This window comes from Lissotriton vulgaris, chromosome 12 (assembly GCF_964263255.1).
Source record: "Lissotriton vulgaris chromosome 12, aLisVul1.2, whole genome shotgun sequence".
NCBI classification, from domain to species: Eukaryota; Metazoa; Chordata; class Amphibia; order Caudata; family Salamandridae; genus Lissotriton; species Lissotriton vulgaris.
Genome location: NC_141700.1, coordinates 464,321,254 through 464,339,126, shown reverse-complemented (window position 1 = coordinate 464,339,126; position 17,873 = coordinate 464,321,254). Strand labels below are relative to the sequence as shown.

At 52.9% G+C, this 17,873-nt stretch overlaps 1 protein-coding gene across 1 annotated transcript in view; it reads left to right on the top strand.

The window, feature by feature from the left end:
* CTCF (CCCTC-binding factor) overlaps positions 1–17,873 on the top strand; it is a 713,286-nt gene that overhangs the window by 225,002 nt on the left and 470,411 nt on the right. Inside the window, exon 4 of the mRNA XM_086945216.1 lies at positions 8,326–8,496. Coding sequence (XP_086801342.1) covers positions 8,326–8,496 — 171 coding nt within the window. The remainder of the gene's footprint in view (positions 1–8,325; positions 8,497–17,873) is intronic.

Genomic DNA, 17,873 nt, shown 5'->3' with positions numbered 1-17,873 from the left:
TCTCCCCTCTGCCCCTGCGTTGTCCTGCCTCTCCTCTCTGGCCCTGTGTTGTCCTGCATCTCCTCTCTGCCCCTGTGTTGTGTCCTGCCTCTCCTCTCTGCCCCTGCGTTGTCACCTGCCTCTTCTCTATGCTCCTGCATTGGAGCCTCTCCTCTATGCTCCTGCGTTGTCCTGCCTCTCCTCTCTGCCCCTGCGTTGTCCTGCCTCTCCTATCTGCCCCTGGGTTGCCCTGCCTCTCCTCTTCTCCCCTGTGTTGTGTCCTGGCTCTCCTCTTCTCCCCTGTGTTGTGTCCTGCCTCTCCTCTTCTCCCCTGCGTTGCGTCCTGCCTCTCCTCTCTGCCCCTGCGATGTGTCGTGCCTGTCTTCTCTGTCCCTGCGTTGTGTCCTGCCTCTCCTCTTCTCCCCTGCTTTGCGTCCTGCCTCTCTTCTCTGTCCCTGCGATGTGTCCTGCCTCTCTTCTCTGTCCCTGCGATGTGTCCTGCCTCTCTTCTCTGTCCCTGCATTGTGAACTGCCTCTTCTCTGCCCCTGCGTTATATCCTGCCTCTCCTCGTCTCTCTGCCCCTGCGTTGTCCTGCCTCTCCCCTCTGCCCCAGCGTCGTGTTCTGCCTCTCCGCCCCTGCGTTGTCACCTGCCTCTCATTTTTGCCCCTGCGTTGTGTCCTGCCTCAACTCTCCTCTCTGCCCCTGCGTTGTGTCCTGCCTCTTCTCTGCCCCTGCGTTATATCCTGCCTCTCCTCGTCTCTCTGCCCCTGCGTTGTCCTGCCTCTCCCCTCTGCCCCAGCGTCGTGTTCTGCCTCTCCGCCCCTGCGTTGTCACCTGCCTCTCATTTTTGCCCCTGCGTTGTGTCCTGCCTCAACTCTCCTCTCTGCCCCTGCGTTGTCCTGCCTCTCCTCTCCGCCCATGCGTTGTCCTGCCTCTCCTCTCTGCCCCTGCGTTGGGTCCTGCCTCTCATTTCTGCCCCTGCGTTGTCACCTGCCTCTCATTTCTACCCCTGCGTTGTCCTGCCTCTCCTCTCTGCCCTGCATTGTCCTGCCTCTCCTCCCCTGCACTGTGTCCTGCCTCTCCTCTCTGCCCCTGCGATGTGTCCTGCCTCTCTTTACTGCCCCTGCGTTGTCCTGCCTCTCCCCTCTTCTCTTGCGTTCTCCTGCCTCTCCCCTCTTCTCTGCCCCTGCGTTGTCGACTGCCTTTCCTCTCTGCCCCTGTGTTGTGTCCTGCCTCTCCTCTCTGCCCCTATGTTGTGTTGTGTCCTGCCTCTCCTCTCTGCCCCTGCGTTGTGTCCTGCCTCTCCTCTCTGCCCCTGCATTGTCACCTGCCCCTCCTCTCTGCCCCTGCATTGTGTCCTCCCTCTCCCCTCCTCTCTGCCCCTGCATTGTGTCCTCCCTCTCCCCTCCTCTCTGCCCCTGCATTGTGTCCTCCCTCTCCCCTCCGCCCCTGCGTTGTGCCCTGCCTCTCCTCTCTGCCCCTGCGTTGTGTCCTGCCTCTCCTCTCTGCCCCTGCATTGTCACCTGCCCCTCCTCTCTGCCCCTGCATTGTGTCCTCCCTCTCCCCTCCTCTCTGCCCCTGCATTGTGTCCTCCCTCTCCCCTCCTCTCTGCCCCTGCATTGTGTCCTCCCTCTCCCCTCCGCCCCTGCGTTGTGTCCTGCCCCTCCTTTCTGCCCCTGCGTTGTCACCTGCCTCTTCCCTCTGCTCCTGCCTTGCGTCCTGCCTCTCCTCTCTGCCCCTGAGTTGTCCTGCCTCTCCTCTCTGCCCCTCTGTTGTGTCCTGCCTTTCCTCTCCGCCCCTGCGTTGTCTCCTGCCTCTCCTCTGCGCCCCTGCGTTGTCTCCTGCCTCTCCTCTCTGCCCCTGCATTGTGTCCTGCCTCTCTCCTCTGCCCCTGCGTTGTGTCCTGCCTCTCTCCACTGCCCCTGCGTTGTCTCCTGCCTCTCCTCTCCGCCCCTGCGTTGTGTCCTGCCTCTCCTCTCCGCCCCTGCGTTGTGTCCTGCCTCTCCTCTCTGCCCCTGTGTTGTGTCCTGCCTCTCCTCTCTGCCCCTGTGTTGTGTCCTGCCTCTCCTCTCTTGCCCTGCGTTGTCCTGCCTCTCCTTTCTGCCCCTGTGTTGTGTCCTGCCTCTCCTCTCTGCCCCTGCGTTGTTATCTGCCTCTCCTGTCTGCCCCTACATTGTATCCTGCCTTTCCTCTCTGCCGCTGCGTTGTCACCTGCCTCTCATTTCTGCCCCTGCGTTGTGTCCTGCCTCTCCTCTCTGCCCCTGTGTTGTGTCCCGCCTCTCCTCTCTGCCATTCCGTTTTCACCTGCCTCTCCTCACTGCCCCTGTATTGTCCTTCCTCTCCTCTCTGCCCCTGCGTTGTGTCCTGCCTCTCCACTCTGCCCCTGCGTTGTCCTGCCTCTCCTCTCTGCCCCTGTGTTGTGTCCCGCCTCTCCTCTCTGCCATTCCGTTTTCACCTGCCTCTCCTCACTGCCCCTGCATTGTCCTTCCTCTCCTCTCTGCCCCTGCATTGTCCTTCCTTTCCGCCCCTGCGTTGTCCTTCCTTTCCTCTCCGCCCCTGCGTTGTCCTTCCTTTCCTCTCCGCCCCTGCGTTGTCCTTCCTTTCCTCTCCGCCCCTGCGTTGTCCTGCCTTTCCTCTCCGCCCCTGCGTTGTCCTGCCTTTCCTCTCCGCCCCTGCGTTGTCCTGCCTTTCCTCTCCGCCCCTGCGTTGTCCTGCCTCTCCTCTCCGCCCCTGCGTTGTCCTGCCTCTCCTCTCCGCCCCTGCGTTGTCCTGCCTCTCCTCTCCGCCCCTGCGTTGTCCTGCCTCTCCTCTCCGCCCCTGCGTTGTCCTGCCTCTCTTTTCCGCCCCTGCGTTGTCCTGCCTTTCCTCTCTGCTCTGCGTTGTCCTGCCTCTCCTCTCCTCTCTGCCCCTGTGTTGTCCTGCCTCTCCTCTCTGCCCCTGTGTTGTCTTGCCTCTCCTCTCTGCCCCTGTGTTGTCTTGCCTCTCCTCTCTGCCCCTGCGTTGTCCTGCCTCTCCTCTCTGCCCCTGCATTGTGTCCTGCCTCTTCTCTCTGCCCCTGCGTGGTCCTGCCTCTTCTCTCTGCCCCTGCGTGGTCCTGCCTCTTCTCTCTGCCCCTGGGTTGTGTCCTGCCTCTCTCTGCGTTTTCCTGCCTCTCCCCTCTGCCCCTGCGTTGTTCTGCCTCTCCCCTCTGCCCCTGCGTTGTCCTGCCTCTCCCCTCTGCCCCTGCGTTGTCCTGCCTCTCCTCTCTGGCCCGGTGTTGTCCTGCATCTCCTCTCTGCCCCTGTGTTGTGTCCTGCCTCTCCTCTCTGCCCCTGCGTTGTCACCTGCCTCTCCTCTATGCTCCTGCATTGGAGCCTCTCCTCTATGCTCCTGCGTTGTCCTGCCTCTCCTCTCTGTCCCTGCGTTGTCCTGCCTCTCCTCTCTGCCCCTGGGTTGCCCTGCCTCTCCTCTCTGCCCCTGCGTTGTGTCCTGCCGCTCCTCTCCTACGTTGTGTCCTGCCGCTCCTCTCCTACGTTGTGTCCTGCCTCTCCTCTCTGCCCCTGCGTTGTCCTGCCTCTCCTCTCCTCTCTACCCCTGCCTTGTGTCCTTCCTCTCCTCTCCCGCTTTGTGTCCTGCCTCTCCTCTCATCTCCTGCGTTGTTGCCTCTCCTCTCTGCCCCTGCGTTGTCTTGCCTCTCATCTCTGCCCCTGCGTTCTCACCTGCCTCTCTGCCCCTACGTTTTCCTGCCTCTCCTCTCTGCCCCTGCGTTGTCTTGCCTCTCCTCTCTGCCCCTGCATTGTTCTGCCTCTCCTCTCTGCCCCTGCATTGGAGCCTCTCCTCTATGCTCCTGCGTTGTCCTGCCTCTCCTCTCTGCCCCTGCGTTGTCCTGCCTCTCCTCTCTGCCCCTGCGTTGTCCTGCCTCTCCTATCTGCCCCTGCGTTGTCCTGATTCTCCTCTCTGCCCCTGTGTTTTGTCCTGCCTCTCCTCTCCTGCGTTGTCCTGCCTCTCCTCTTTGCCCCTGCGTTGTCCTGCCTCTCCTCTTTGCCCCTGTGTTGTCCTGCCTCTCCTCTTTGCCCCTGCATTGTCCTGCCTCTCCTCTCCTCCCCTGCTTTGTGTCCTGCCTCTCCTCTCCCGCTTTGTGTCCTGCCTCTCCTCTCCCGCTTTGTGTCCTGCCTCTCCTCTCTGCCCCTGCGTTTTGTCCTGCCTCTCCTCTCCTGCGTTGTCCTGCCTCTCCTCTCTGCCCCTGCATTGTCCTGCCTCTCCTCTCCTCCCCTGCTTTGTGTCCTGCCTCTCCTCTTCTCTCTGCCCCTGCGTTGTGTCCTGCCGCTCCTCTCCTGCGTTGTCCTGCCTCTCCTCTCCGCCCCTGCGTTGTCCTGCCTCTCCTCTCCTCCCCACCCCTGCCTTGTGTCCTTCCTCTCCTCTCCCGCTTTGTGTCCTGCCTCTCCTCTCATCTCCTGCGTTGTTGCCTCTCCTCTCTGCCCCTGTGTTGTCTTGCCTCTCATCTCTGCCCTTGCGTTCTCACCTGCCTCTCCGCCCCTACGTTTTCCTGCCTCTCCTCTCTGCCCCTGCGTTGTTCTGCCTCTCCTCTCCGCCCCTGCGTTGTTCTGCCTCTCCTCTCCGCCCCTGCGTTGTCCTGCCTCTCCTCTCCGCCCCTGCGTTGTCCTGCCTCTCCTCTCCGCCCCTGCGTTGTCCTGCCTCTCTTTTCCTCCCCTGCGTTGTCCTGCCTTTTCTCTCTGCTCTGCGTTGTCCTGCCTCTCCTCTCTGCCCCTGCGTTGTCTTCCCTCTCCTCTATGCCCCTGTGTTGTCCTGCCTCTCCTCTCTTCCCCTGCGTTGGTCCTGCCTCTCCTCTCCTCCCCTGCGTTGTCCTGCCTCTCCTCTCCGCCCCTGCGTTGTCTTGCCTCTCCTCTCCTCCTCTGGGTTTTGTCCTTCCTCTCCGCCACTGCGTTGTGTCCTGCCTCTCCTCTCTGCCCCTGCGTTGTCCTGCCTCTCCTCTCCGCCCCTGCGTTGTCCTGCCTCTCCACTCCGCCCCTGCGTTGTCCTGCCTCTCCACTCCGCCCCTGCGTTGTTCTGCCTCTCCTCTCCACCCCTGCGTTGTCCTGCCTCTCCTCTCCGCCCCTGCGTTGTCCTGCCTCTCCTCTCCGCCCCTGCGTTGTCCTGCCTCTCCGCCCCTGCGTTGTCCTGCCTCTCCTCTCCGCCCCTGCGTTGTCCTGCCTCTCCTCCCCTGCGTTGTCCTGCCTCTCCTCTCCGCCCCTGCGTTGTCCTGCCTTTCCTCTCTCCTCTCCTCTCCTCTCCTCCGTTGGTCCTGCCTTTCCTCTCCTCTCCTCTCCTCTCCTCTCCTCTCCTCTCCTCTCCTCTCCTCCGTTGGTCCTGCCTTTCCTCTCCTCTCCTCCGTTGGTCCTGCCTTTCCTCTCCTCTCCTCCGTTGGTCCTTCCTCTCCTCTCCTCTCCTCTCCTCCGTTGGTCCTGCCTCTCCTCTCCTCTCCTCCGTTGGTCCTGCCTCTCCTCTCCTCTCCTCTCCTCCGTTGGTCCTGCCTCTCCTCTCCTCTCCTCTCCTCCGTTGGTCCTGCCTCTCCTCTCTGCCCCTGCGTTGGTCCTGCCTCTCCTCTCTGCCCCTGCGTTGGTCCTTCCTCTCCTCTCCTCTCCTCTCCTCCGTTGGTCCAGCCTCTCCTCTCCTCTCCTCTCCTCTCCTCTCCTCTCCTCTCCTCTCCTCTCCTCTCCTCTCCTCTCCTCTCCTCTCCTCTCCTCTCCTCTCCTCTCCTCTCCTCTCCTCTCCTCTCCTCTCCTCTCCTCTCCTCTCCTCTCCTCTCCTCTCCTCTCCTCTCCTCTCCTGCCTCTCCTCTCTGCCCCAGCGTTGGTCCTGCCTCTCCTCTCTGCCCCAGCGTTGGTCCTGCCTCTCCTCTCTGCCCCAGCGTTGGTCCTGCCTCTCCTCTCTGCCCCAGCGTTGGTCCTGCCTCTCCTCTCTGCCCCAGCGTTGGTCCTGCCTCTTCTCTCTGCCCCAGCATTGTGTCCTGCCTCTCCTCTCTGCCCCAGCATTGTGTCCTGCCTCTCCTCTCTGCCCCTGGATTGTGTCCTGCCTCTCCTCTCTGCCCCTGCGTTGTCTATCCTCTCTTCTCTGCCCCTGCGTTGTCTATCCTCTCTTCTCTGCCCCTGCGTTGTCTATCCTCTCTTCTCTGCCCCTGCGTTGTCTATCCTCTCTTCTCTGCCCCTGCGTTGTCTATCCTCTCTTCTCTGCCCCTGGGTTGTGCCCTGCCTCTCCTCTCTGCCCCTGGGTTGTGCCCTGCCTCTCCTCTCTGCCCCTGCGTTGTGCCCTGCCTCTCCTCTCTGCCCCTGCTTTGTCACCTGCCTCTCCTCTCTGCCCCTGCTTTGTTACCAGTTGAGTACTTACCTAAACGGCGATAGCTCATTTTCGTTCCACAGGTTAACATTGACTGGTTTCACTTGTAAGTGGAGTTTTGAAACTTTAAAATATTCATCTATAATAAGCTGAAAAACAAATTCCGAATTACTCACCTGTGATCGGGAGAGAATTCAGTACTATACCTTTTTAGCCCAGTACTGAACCGAAAAAGTAATTATAACTGTACTTACCAGTAACTTGAATGTCCTCCCATAGGATAACATTGCTTGGTTTTCACTGAAAGGTTTCTGTCAACTTTGAAAATACATTTATATTCTTTAAAATTCCCTACTGTAACCAAAACGTTTTTACTTAACTGTTTACAGCATATGTCCCAGGACTGAATCTAGGGTCCAGTCCTGTGGTTAGAAAGGTAATCCATACAGTAATCAACTGTATTTATCTAGCAAAACCCATTGAGCTCAATGGTATATTGTTTGAAATTGTGTTGCCTATTGCAACCACTGTAACTATTGTACTTACAAAGTCTATTGCAGTTTTGCAAAGTAATTACCTGAAGTCACTCATATTGAGAAAAGTATATGTTGATAGGCCACTTGCTGTACTCACCAACTGGCCCCCACCGGTTCTGACCCCCACTCTGGCGGGAAGAACGGCGGGAAACCCTAAGTGAGGAAAGGGGGTGTGCCAGCCTATGCCAACTCCACCCCTCAGGTGGGAGAGACCAGGTGAAGCACAACTCCGGGTTTGGAGGTTGGTTCTAAAATAAAACAACTATATCTTTTGATACAAAACAATTGGCCTAGAGTTCAGTTCTTGAGTGTGTGAGACCATTTACTGACTGAGTGTGTACAACAAATGCTTTACACTGTCCTCTGATACTGCCTTACTGCTCGACCAAGCTACCACTTTAGAGAGGAAGGTTATATCCAACTTTAACCTCTGCCATACCTCTGGAGACTGGGGACTCTATACACACTGTACCTTACTTTAGTCCAGTATATATAGAGGCACTTTCTTACATTGGTGGCAGCAGTAGGATACACACTTGCATTTGTTGGACTACTTGGTTACCATCTGATCACACAACAGAACTCATAAATTGCCTTTAGAATTCTGAAATTGCTTTTTTCCAAAATACTAAAAGTCTTGTAGGGGCCTTGCTTAAGTCCCAGTAGACTTTTAGAAAAATAAGTCACTATCGTCAGGGTAGAAGGTTAGAACGATCAGGTTAGAATGTCTCAAAAGAACTCAGCTATTAGTGAAACTAAAACATGACCGACCTGGAGGAGGAACTCGACCTCACACCTTACTTACACTTGTCTTTCAAGGAATTGAGGTCCTTATGCAAACTTAAAAACATAACCATGGGCCTGCATCCAAACAAACAAGGGCTCCAGAAGCTCCTGGTTGAGTATGCAAAAGGCCACCCCTTTGAACAGGGTGACATCCAGTTGTGGAGGTTTGTGTTAGTCTTGGTCATATCGTTTGATTTTGGGTTGGTGTAGAATCAGGTCAAGTAGAGTTAGGAGGTCCTCTTTGACTTGTTGTAGAGATAATATCTCGTCAAGCCTGGGGTCTGGTCCAGTCTGTTCTTTTCTAAAACATCCTTATTCTGGAAGTTCCTTATTAAACCGTGTCCCTATTCCATAGCATTTTAATGATTTTTTAGTGAAAGTCCTATATGCCAGTTTATTCAATAACTAATCGTTTGCTCAATAATAAAACACAGTGACCGGTTTTTCTTGGATTAAGCCCTGTAGCCATCATTCCAGAAAACATTTGAGATGCCTCCTCTGGGAAACTCAGTACCAGTAGATTGCCTCTGAAGGCTCATCCCTCGGCATCCGCCTTCCCTGCTATTCCAGCCAACATGACTGATAGTTGAATGAGTGATGTCTTATTAATAATGTTTAATATCTATCCTTGTTATTTGTTTTTGTAATAGCTGTTTTGGTTGTATAGAAAGTGAGTTATCATTTTTAAGTGTTGCAATTTTTATTTGTAGGTGTAAAAAAAACATTCCAATGTGAGCTGTGCAGTTATACCTGTCCCAGGCGATCTAACCTTGATCGACACATGAAAAGCCACACCGATGAAAGACCACATAAATGTCATTTATGTGGTAGGGCGTTCAGAACAGTCACGCTTCTGCGGAATCACTTAAACACGCACACAGGTAAAGTATTCATGGAAGAAATAAATATTTCATTAAAGTTTGAACTTTGTTTAAAATACAGCAAACGTGCAGTGGCACCGCATCATCTGATAATTGTTTTGGCATTATATAATAATTAGGATTCACTGTCTGGGATGTGATATTTTATAAAACATCTACTTGTCCAAGAGATAGGATTCTTCAGAAACCTACTTGCTTTGTATAAAAATCTGCTGTCACATTTGGTGCCATGGAGTGTGTGAGAAGTTGGCCTGATATGCAGTGCTCACTATTCTAGTGATAACGATGTATCAGTCCAAACGACCCTTATTGATGATTGGTTGTAAGTCAACCTTATAGACCAGCTATCCTAGTAGCATGGACAAGAGCAGTCTTTAGGCTAAACTCTAGAGGGCGTGTTAAGCCAGCTGTTATACCATCACATATACCCCTTGAACACCAAGTGAAAGGACACCACACAAGTTGTTATGAAAATAAAAGGATATTTATTTATAACGCAACAACCCTGGACTCTTTATGAGGACAGGATGCTAAGCACAATACAAAACTCTTAAAGAAATACTGAAAGTTGCACAATTTACACAAATGCCCGAGGGGCACGAAAAACCATATACTACAAAAGTGGAATGCGAAATTACTAGCAGGTAAGTACTAATCTCAGAGACTTTGGAATCGATAGGCCTACAATGCTGAACCCTTAGATTAGAAGCAGGAGGTCTAGGAACGCCGTGTGCAGAGTGGGAACTCTCACGCGTAATGCGGGACAAAGTCTATGGATACTAGTAAATGCAAAAGTTAGTTTTCTCGGGCGAACCCGACTAGGTAGGTCAAAAACGAAAGTGGATCTAGACACTTGGAGAGTTGGTCTACGCTGGAGCACCGGGGTACTCGGTTTACCTAGCCCAGGGGCTGCGACTGCATAGGGTTCAAGTGTCGTCGGGAATCCTTGTTGACGAACCAGGAGCCTGAAGTGGAAGTTGCTGGCAGGCGACCAGTGAAGATGTTCCGGGCTGATCCAAGGACGGGGTCAGCTGAAGAAGAGTACCTGTAAGCAGAGGGGACCAAGTTCTGAATCACTAGCCAGTGATTAGGTGGGCACCAGGATGGCACGGGACGAGGTCACTCAGCCAGGCGAAGAGGTGACACTGGATTCTGCTGCTGCACGGACCAGGGGCGCTGATGTCGACCAGGCTGGAGGTCTGCGAGCTGTCCCACGTCGGATGTCTGCTGCTGGCGATGCTGGATCCGGTGAAGGAGGCAACAAGCCTTGGGTACGGCAAGCCCACGTGGCGACACAAAATGGCGTCTTGGGTGGACCAGGAGGGTCCGAGGAAGGTCCCCTTCAGGAGGAGACTAGTGCCAGTCTAGAGGAGCTAGACCAGCGGCGAAACAAACGTAGGACGTCGTCAAGAGGGTCACTAGCCAACGGGCAAGTGACCGAACAACGTGGCAAGCGACACAGAAGCAAAAGGGCCCCACGCAGATCTGGTGGATGCTGGGGGGCTGGTCTTCGGTGCTCGTGCTGCTTGGGGGTGGGGCTTCTCTTACCCCAATGCACCCACTCGAGGGTCCCTCGGCGGTCGTGCTGGGTCAGTGTCGAGCTGGCTCTGATGGTCGCCAGGTCCACTGGTCTCGTCGCACCCACAGTTCTCAGCTGTGCTGTAGAGGCAGGTAGAGGTCAGAGAGGGCAGGGAGTCCGGGTCGCGTCGTGCTGGTCGGTCTGGTTCCGGAGGAAGGACGTCTTAGCAAGCCGCAAGATACTTAGTTGGTGCCTGCTGCTGCAGGGTGACGACTCTTTAGTCACAAGGGAGAAATCTTAGGAAGAAGTCTTGAGTTCCTTTCGTAGAAAGTAGTTTCAGGATTCAAAGATGATCTAATTTGGAAGGGTCCCCGCTCCCACCTTTATTCTAAGGAAAGGGGCTGGTACGGGACTAGATCCTGCCTATGGATGGGAACAGGAAGGGGGGTGGTTATACCCCTCTCCCATGCCGGACTTTCCCCAGCTCAGGGGGTGGTGTGCCCCTGGAACTGGTTCAAACTGGCAGATGCACAGTGAGCACCGGGGTGCTACTTGCTGTCACCTTCCTATTCAGCCCTGCCTACCTAGGATACGCAAAACCCTGTCTGGGATGGTGCTAGCACCGCCCCTGACAGGAAACCCTTTGTCCAAGCTCCCCTCGCTGGAAGGACTCCCAGGTGCAGGGGGTCAGACTTGTGTCTGTGGTGGCAGCATCCATTTTGTGATGCTGAGGCTCGAGTTAACTTTAACCGGGGTTCACTGTTACATACATGTCGTGTCCCTCTAGAAGGGTGGAATGCTAACCCCGTCGCCAGAATTGGCGAGGGGTTAGTATTCCAATTCGTATGACACCTTACTCGACATGTTTTGATAAAGCGATACCAAAGATAGCAAATAACCACGAGGATTATAATGCACTTAAGAGTATATGGTACGCTTTATCATAGAACAGCTATTAGGACTGGGTTCCGCAAGCTGCAGACGGGCTCAGCTCATGCCAGAGCACCATCTCACATAATTCCAAGCACTCTGCCTTCAGGATTGTTAAGGCCTGCCATAGGAGTGACTGATAGGAATACATGTGTCCATTTTAGGGTTAGATATAGGTATACTATATCTACAGCAAAGGGTGATTACACCACTTTGCCCCAGCTGTCGTGCAGCCAGTTGTGTCAGATTTAGATGGCCAGCCAGGGGTGGCATAATACATGCTGCAGCCCCTGGTAGGCCCTGGGTACACCTATGCCCTGAGTTACAGGGTCTGATAAGGTGGCGCAGTACCAATTGGTTAATGCACCTAAGGCACACGTGTCAATTTAGTGAGAGAACAGCTAGGCTGTGGGTCTGATTAGCAGGCCCACAGCCAGGGAAGTCGTAAACCAGTGAAGCAAAAAGCAAAAATCCGGGGTGATCATAGGATTGCAGACCCTACTCTCCTACATGACCCTCCCCCCCCCCCCTCAAACTTTGGGACAATAAACTAACCTTGACCAGGTGAGTCTTCTTGCTCAAAGTGGAAATACCTGGAGAGCCCATCTGCATTGCCATGATCAATGCCAGGTCTATGCTCCACTGTAAAATCCATCCCCTGTAGGGAAATGGACCACCTAAGCAGTTTGGGGTTTTCACCCTTCATCTGATTTAGCCACAAGAGGGGCTTATGGTCGGTCTGAATCTTGAAATGAGTGCCAAACAAGTATGGCCTCAGTTTCTTCAGGGCCCAAACCACAGCAAAGGCCTCCCTCTCAATAGCTGACCAATTCTTCTTTCTGGGGGTCAGCCTTCTGCTAATAAAAGCAATGGGCTGGTCATGACCATCAAAATTCAGCTGAGATAGAACAGCTCCCACACCCAACTCAGAAGCATCTGTTTGGACAATGAATGGTTTGGAGTAGTCTGGACTCTTTAGGATAGGTGCTGTGCACATGGCCTGCTTTAGGTCATCAAATGCTTTTTGACAGCCTGCTGTCCACTGAACTTTTCTTGGCATCTTTTTACTTGTCAGGTCATTAAGTGGAGTCACAATTGATCCATAATTTCTGACAAATTTCCTGTAATAACCAGTCAGGCCCAAGAAAGCTTGAACCTGAGTCTGGGTGGTTGGAGGAGCCCAATCCTTGATGGATTGTATCTTGCTCTCCAGTGGCTGAACCTGGCCTCCACCTACAAGGTGGCCCAGGTATACAACCTGTGTCTGCCCTATCTGGCACTTTGTGGCCTTGATAGTGAGACCTGCTGCTTGCTGTGCCTCTAACACTTTCCTCAGATGGACCAGGTGATCCTCCCAGGTGGAACTAAAGACAGCTATATCATCAAGATATGCTGCACAGAAGTCATCCAGCCCAGTGAGAACTTGATTCACCAGCCTTTGGAAGGTGGCAGGTGCATTTTTCAAACCAAAGGGCATTACCACACACTGATGATGCCCACCAGGGGTAGAAAATGCTGTCTTGGGCTTGGCTTCCTCAGCTAACCTGATTTGCCAATACCCAGCTGTCAGGTCAAATGTACTTAAGTAGTTGGCAGAAGCCAATCTATCTATCAGTTCATCTGCCCTTGGTATTGGGTGGGCATCAGTCTTAGTGACTGCATTGAGGCCTCTGTAGTCTACGCAAAACCTCATCTCTTTCTTACCACCCTGGGTGTGAGGCTTTGGCACTAGAACTACTGGACTAGCCCAAGGGCAATCTGAGGGCTCAATGACTCCCAGCTCCAACATTTTCTGTACTTCAGATTTGATGCAGTCTCTGACATGATCAGGCTGTCTGTAGATTTTACTCTTAACTGTCAGACTGTCACCAGTGTCAACCTCATGGGTACACCAATTGGTTTGACTGGGTGTCAGAGAGAACATATGTCTAAAGGATTGAAGAACTTGTTTGCAATCCTTTTGCTGATGTTCAGAGAGGCTGCCACAAAAGACAACACCATCTACTGACCCATCATCCGGGTTCTGAGTGAGCAGGTCTGGGAGAGGGTCACTCTCCTCCTCCTGTCCCTCATCTATGGCCATGAGCAAGCCCATGTCCTTCCTGTCGACATATGCCTTGAGCCTATTCACATGGAGCACCCTGAGGGGGCTCCTGGGAGTTCCAAGGTCCACCAGGTAGGTGACCTCTCCCTTTTGCTCAATGATTGTGTGGGGCCCAGACCATTTGTCTTTGAGTGCTGCTGGGGCCACTGGCTCCAACACCCACACCTTCTGTTCAGTCTTGTACACAGTCAGGACAGCCTTTTGGTCATGCCAAGCTTTTTCGGAGTTCTTGGCTAGCCTCAAGGTTTTTAGAAGCCTTTTCCATGTACTCAGCCATCCTGGAGCGGAGACCAAGTACATAGTCCACTATGTTGGTTGCAGGCTTTTTGAGAGGTCTCTCCCATCCTTCCTTCACCAAACACAGGGGTCCTCTTACAGATGTCCATACAAAAGTTCAAAAGGGCTGTAGCCAACCCCCTTCTGTGGGACTTCTCTATAAGCAAACAAAAGGCAGGGTATCAGGACATCCCATCTACGCCTGAGCTTTTCAGGTAGTCCATGAATCATCCCTTTTAGGGTCCTGTTGAACCTTTCAACAAGCACATTGCACTGTGGATGATAGGGTGTAGTGAACTTGTAGTTGACACCACATTCCTTCCACATAGCAGTTAAGTAGCTTGACATGAGGTTTGCACCTCTGTCAGAGACAACCTCCTTAGGGAAGCCCACTCTGGAGAACACTCCAACTAGGGCTCTTGCCACAGCAGGTGCTGTAGTGGTCCTAAGGGGAATAGCTTCAGGATACCTGGTGGCATGGTCCACCACCACCAGTATAAACTTGTGCCCTGATGCTGTCTGGGGTTCCATTGGACCAACAATGTCAATCCCCACTCTTTCAAAGGGTACCCCCACCACAGGTAGTGGTATAAGGGGGGCCTTTGTTGTGCCACCTGACTTACCACTGGCTTGGCAAGTGACACAGGAGCGACAAAACTCCTTGGTATCTTCATTCCAGTGAAAGTGTGAGACAAGCCTGTCCCAAGTCTTTGTCTGGCCTAAGTGTCCTGCAAGGGGAATCTCATGGGCCAAGGTAAGAAGGAAACCTCTCTGTGACAAGGAGATGACCAGCCTCCTGGTTGCACCAGGTTTGGGGTCTCTTGCTTCAGAGTACAGGAGTCCATCATCCCAGTATACCTTGTGGGTACCTTTGGCGTTCCCTGCAGCCTCAGCAGCAGCTTGCTGTCTGAGGGATTCAAGGGAAGGGCAGTCTAACTGTGCCTTCCCCAGGTCTTCTCTGGAGGGTCCCCCTGAACCCAGAAACTCAACCTGATCAGGTTCAAGTTCTTTAGGCTCAGTTTCCCTCAGCTCTTTGAGGTCAGCCTCCTCAGAGACTTGATCCACAACCTGGGGCAAGGGGGAAGGCAATGCCTTAACCCTACTGCTCTTCTTGGAAGGTGTCTGGTCCATTGTTCCAGGATCCAGCACCTGTTCAGTGGGGCATCTTCTGGCCTGTGACCTAGTCACAGCAAACACATGTGCTGGCAAGCCTTACATTTCCATGCCAGTCCTCTGCTCCACTTCTGACCATAGTGATGACTCCAAATCATTGCCCAACAAACATTCAACTGGGAGGTCTGAACTAACACAACTTTCTTTTGGCCACTTACCCTTCCCCAGGAGAAATCAACAATTGCCATACTATGGTGGGTAGTGACATTGCTGGCACTAGGTAGTCTGTACCTAGCATGATCTGTCCAGGGTCCACAAAGTTAGGTGTCACCATTGTGACACTGGCACAAGTGTCCCTGTAGGCCTGAGCCATCTTGCCATTGATAAAAGGTGTCTGTCTGTATTTGCCCAAAGTATTGGGACTTGCATCATGGGATATATCCACATCCCCTGTACAGACAAGGACAGCCTGAGTGAGTGTGCCAACTAAGTTGTCATACCCCTCAGATCCCAAGGTTAACCCAACTAATCCCTTGGGAGGTGCACTACCACAGCTGACTGTACTAGGGGGTGCAGGTGCCTTAGGGGCTGCAGTGGTAGGAGTTTGCCCTCCTTTCTTGGTGCACTCACTAAACCAGTGAGTTTTACTCTTACAGTATTGGCACCACCTTTTAGACTGGCCTTCTTGAGTCTTCTTTTTCTGCTGTGAAGCCTGACCCCCACCCTCTTTGGTTTGTTGGGGGCCTGTCGAAGACTTCTGGTCATTTTGCTCATTCTTATTGTTACCCTTTTGGTCTGCTTTCTTCTGACCACCCTGGTTCTGAGTCTGGTTCTGCTTAACCCTTGTTCTGACCCATCTGTCTGCCTTCTTTCCCAATTCTTGGGGAGAGGTCAGATCAGAGTCAACAAGGTGCTGATGCAACAACTGGTTCTGACAATTATTTAAAATCTGTTCCCTCATGATCAGATTGTACAATCCTGTGTAATCAGTAACCTTACTGCCCAGCAACCAGCCCTCCAAAGCCTTAGTGGCACAATCCACAATGTCAGACCAATCCTGAGACTGAGTTTTCTGGGTATCCCTGAACAGCAACCTGTACTGCTCAGTGGTTAGGCCAAACCCATCTATCAGTGTGTTTTTCAGGACTTGGTAATTGTTAGCATCCTCAGCTCTAGTAGTGAGGAGCTTATCTTTACCTTTGCCTTTGAAGGAGAGCCACAAGACAGCTGCCCACTGACTCTGGGGGACGCACTGGACAGTGCAGGCCCTCTCCAAAGCAGTTATCCATTTGTGGATATCATCCCCTTGTTTAAAGGGGGGCACTATCTTACTCAGGTGTCTAGTGTCTAAACTCCTGTCCTTTTCTCTAGGTAAAATGCTGCCACCAGTGGGGTCTGCCCCACTCAATTTCTGCTCTCTAGCAAAGGCAAGTCTCTCTTTGGCCAGGGCAAGTTCTTCCCTTTCAATCCTCAGATTGACTTCCCTCATCTTAGCTTCATGCTCTCTTCTCTGAGGGGATGTCATCCCTCTGTGAGAAGAGGTCTGAGAGCCATTGGTTCGAATGGATCTGTTAAAACCTCTGGATAGAGACCTAACTCGTCCATTCCCAATGTTAAGTCTGCCTGAGAGTGGCCCTGGGGGTCCCCCAAATCCATTCTCATGCCTACTTAAGTTGGTCCTGGTGAGTCTACTGACTTCTACCTGACACTTGTCTGCCTCATCCCCTGACACTTCCTGATCCTCCTCCTCTCCTTCACTAACTGTTCCATTGAGATGGAGGTCAGGGTCCCCAAGAGTTCCCTCTAAGGGGGGCATGTTCCCATCTGGATTAGAAGGGTCTGTGTTAGCAGTCCTTCTGGCATCATAAGTCTCTAAGAGACCAATCAGGAATGGGATGGTAGAGTTAGAACCCTGTTTTGGCTTCCTGGAGGTACACACTTGTCTCATCTCCTGGAAGCTAAGAGCTGCATATCTTGAGACGACCTGTGGAGGGTCAACTGACACAAGGGGGGCCTCTGAGTTCCCTCCTTTGTCCGACATGCTTTTCTAGTGAGGTGTAAGTGGTGCACTTACCTACACTATTTGTTTGCCTACTGATCCCTTGCTAAGAGTTGAAGTCAGGGTGTGCTAGGCCCTGTTGAACTACAACAGCTGGTCCAGTAGAACTCCGAGTATTCTAAGCTAAGTTATATGTACCTTGGTACTTATGTGATCTTTCATATGATATTCTTAGGATAAGTGTGGTAAAACAACAGCAAGCTCAAATCCCAACCGCTGCTCGCCAATGTGAGAAGTTGGCCTGATATGCAGTGCTCACTATTCTAGTGATCACTATGTATCAGTCCAAACGACCCTTGTTGATGATTGGTTGTAAGTCAACCTTATAGACCAGATATCCTAGTAGCATGGACAAGAGCAGTCTTTAGGCTAAACTCTAGAGGGCGTGTTAAGCCAGCTGTTATACCATCACATATACCCCTTGAACACCAAGTGAAAGGACACCACACAAGTTGTTATGAAAATAAAAGGATATTTATTTATAACACAACAACCTTGGACTCTTTATGAGGACAGGGTGCTAAGCACAATACAAAACTCTTAAAGAAATACTGAAAGTTGCACAATTTACACAAATGCCCGAGGGGCACGAAAAACCATATACTACAAAAGTGGAATGCGAAATTACTAGCAGGTAAGTACTAATCTCAGAGACTTTGGAATCACTAGGCCTACAATGCTGAACCCTTAGATTAGAAGCAGGAGGTCTAGGAACGCCGTGTGCAGAGTGCGAACTCTCACGCGTAATGCGGGACAAAGTCTATGGATACTAGTAAATGCAAAAGTTAGTGTTCTCGGGCGAACCCGACTAGGTAGGTCAAAAACGAAAGTGGATCTAGACACTTAGAGAGTTGGTCTACGCTGGAGCACCGGGGTACTCGGTTTACCTAGCCCAGGGGCTGCGGCTGCATAGGGTTCAAGTGTCGTTGGGAATCCTCGTTGACGAACCAGGAGCCTGAAGTGGAAGTTGCTGGCAGGCGACCAGTGTAGATGTTCCGGGCTGATCCAAGGACGGGATCAGCTGAAGAAGAGTACCTGTAAGCAGAGGGGACCAAGTTCTGAATCACTATCCAGTGATTAGGTGGGCACCAGGATGGCACGGGACGAGGTCACTCAGCCAGGCGAAGAGGTGACACTGGATTCTGCTGCTGCACGGACCAGGGGCGCTGATGTCGACCAGGCTGGAGGTCTGCGAGCTGTCCCACGTCAGATGTCTGCTGCTGGCGATGCTGGATCCAGTGAAGGAGGCAACAAGCCTTGGCTACGGCAAGCCCACGTGGCGACACAAAATGGCGTCTTGGGTGGACCAGGAGGGTCCGAGCAAGGTCCCCTTCAGGAGGAGACTAGTGCCAGTCTAGAGGAGCTAGACCAGCGTT